Source organism: Branchiostoma lanceolatum, chromosome 17 (genome assembly GCF_035083965.1).
Source record: "Branchiostoma lanceolatum isolate klBraLanc5 chromosome 17, klBraLanc5.hap2, whole genome shotgun sequence".
Taxonomy (NCBI): Eukaryota; Metazoa; Chordata; class Leptocardii; order Amphioxiformes; family Branchiostomatidae; genus Branchiostoma; species Branchiostoma lanceolatum.
Genome location: NC_089738.1, coordinates 14,904,785 through 14,907,041, shown reverse-complemented (window position 1 = coordinate 14,907,041; position 2,257 = coordinate 14,904,785). Strand labels below are relative to the sequence as shown.

Below are 2,257 nucleotides of genomic sequence, written 5' to 3'. Positions count from 1 at the left end.
TGATTCAGTGCAGCCTTTTCAGTTCTCCTTGTCCTCATAGCGGATAACGTTCAAAGCACCACACCCACAAGCCTTATCAAAGAATAACCATGCAGCAAACATGTGACTGGGATTTATAGGTTAATTGTGTTTGCTGATGTACAGTGACTACAGTCCACTCCTGGTCAGAGCTGACCACTACGTCAGCCATGGCATCGCTGGTGATTCTCCACCTGTTTCTTTTAGCAGTCGGTTGCATGGCATTCCCTGTTGAGGAAGATGAGCCGATTGTTAAAACACAGTATGGAGCCGTGAGAGGGATGTATGTGGAGGAAGGGGTCATCTTTTTCGGTCTTCCGTTCGGAGAGCCGCCGGTGGGACAGTTCCGCTGGAGACCGCCTCGGCCCTACAACCGGCCCTGGGCGCCCACCGTTCGCGACGGGACCGTACCGGCCCCTGGCTGCTACCAAGTCAACTGCAAGCCGGGCGACGACGATCCCCATTTTGAATGTCCCCGGGATAGAAAACTGAGTGAAGACTGCCTCTACCTTAACATCTTTGCCCCACGGAAAATCCTCAACTCAACCGCTGCTGCTAAACTGCCGATTTTGTTCTGGATCTACGGTGGACAATACTTGAGCGGCAGCGGTTCTGCATACGTTTACGACGGACGGTTCCTAGCCAACAAGACCAACACCATTGTGGTCACCTTCAACTACAGACTGGCTGCGTTTGGCTACCTAGTGGCTGGTCATGGAGACGACGCGGCCACAGGCAACTATGGCCTGCTTGACCAGGTCGCAGCTTTACGGTGGGTCAAGGAAAACATCGGGAGCTTCGGCGGAGACAAAAACCGCGTGACCGTTTTCGGACAAAGCGCGGGGTCCGATTCAGTTGCCACACTTCTGATCAACCCGAAGTTTGCCGACTTATTCCAGCAAGCCATCATGTTGAGCGTGCCTTCTACCATTCCTCATAAAAGCCGCTGGGAGGCGGTTCGCCTCGGAGAACACCTCGCTGAGAAACTGAACTGTTCGCACGGGGACATGAAGTGTCTTCGTTCCAAAAACTCCAGCAAGCTTCAGGCAGGGATAGATAGAATGGGGACATTCTTTTCGAATCCGTACCGCCCACTAGAGGCGGCAATGAAGTGGGGACCCACTGTGGACGGTAACCTCGTGCCTGGTGCCACAGTGGACAGGTTTGCCAAAGGACATTTTCAGTCCAAACCGTTCATCATAGGAACTACCTCGGAAGAAGCCATACTTTACGTTTATCCCCTTTATAAAAAGCCGTTGTCAAGCCAGGTTACGTTGTATGAAATTTATGCTGAATTCTTACATCTTAAGGCAGCAGACGTAGCTAAAGAATATCGTACCGAAGAACCCACTTCCGACTACCGCCCTCTTCTGTCATCTCTCGTCACAGATTGGGTCTTCAAGTGCCCGACTCGTAACATCATTCGAAGCGCCCTAAAAGGTGGAGACACCAACGTATGGCTGTATGTGTTCGATCACGTTTGGTCCTTTCCACACTCTTGGGACAGCGATGAGTATTGTAACGGACACGTGTGCCATGGGGAAGACGTGCCCTTCGTGTTTCAGACGACCAAGCTACCGGTGACCAACATGACCATGACCGCTGAGGAACAGATCATGGCGGACGCCATAGCGTACTACTACGGCAACTTCGCGCACACCGGAGACCCGAACAAACCTGGCCGAGAAGCCGCCGGAACTACCGGGATTCCAGCGGCCACCACTTGGCCGAAGTACAACCGAGAAGGGAACTTTACTTGCCTGAACATCAGTACCCCCCACACCACCCTGATACAGGACTATCGGAAGGACAAATGCGACTTTTGGGACAGAATGGACGTGTACAATCTGTAGGGATTAGCCAGAGATGTTGAGCAACATGGCACGTTTTCTGTACAGCCTTTGTTTTACAACCTTGGCCACAAGATATGAACTTACTATAGGGAGGAACTACTTACAGCTATCTAGCTGGGGAAAATCCTCGGAACTGGTTTCAAGTTGTAATTTAACAGGACATGAAACAGCAATAGACGATCAGTACAATATGCCAGTTCGTCATTTCCCATCTCATTTACACTTGCTCTGTTTAAAGAATTCTAAAGCATTTTCATTGTCTGGACTGTCCGATGCACATGTATACGGTTTATAAATCTCATTTGCTTTTACCTAGCGCCCCTGGGTGTTCTGATCCAGAAAAGTGACTGTCCTCGGATTGTTTAATGACTCATCTTTGCTGGTCG

The 2,257-nt window shown here is 50.6% G+C and overlaps 1 protein-coding gene across 1 annotated transcript; it reads left to right on the top strand.

The window, feature by feature from the left end:
- Positions 1–236: 236 nt before the first annotated feature.
- Positions 237–1,946, top strand: LOC136422463 (crystal protein-like). The gene has a single exon (XM_066410236.1). It carries the CDS (start codon positions 237–239, stop codon positions 1,869–1,871), a length of 1,635 nt encoding a protein of 544 aa, XP_066266333.1. The 3' UTR covers positions 1,872–1,946.
- Positions 1,947–2,257: the final 311 nt, after the last annotated feature.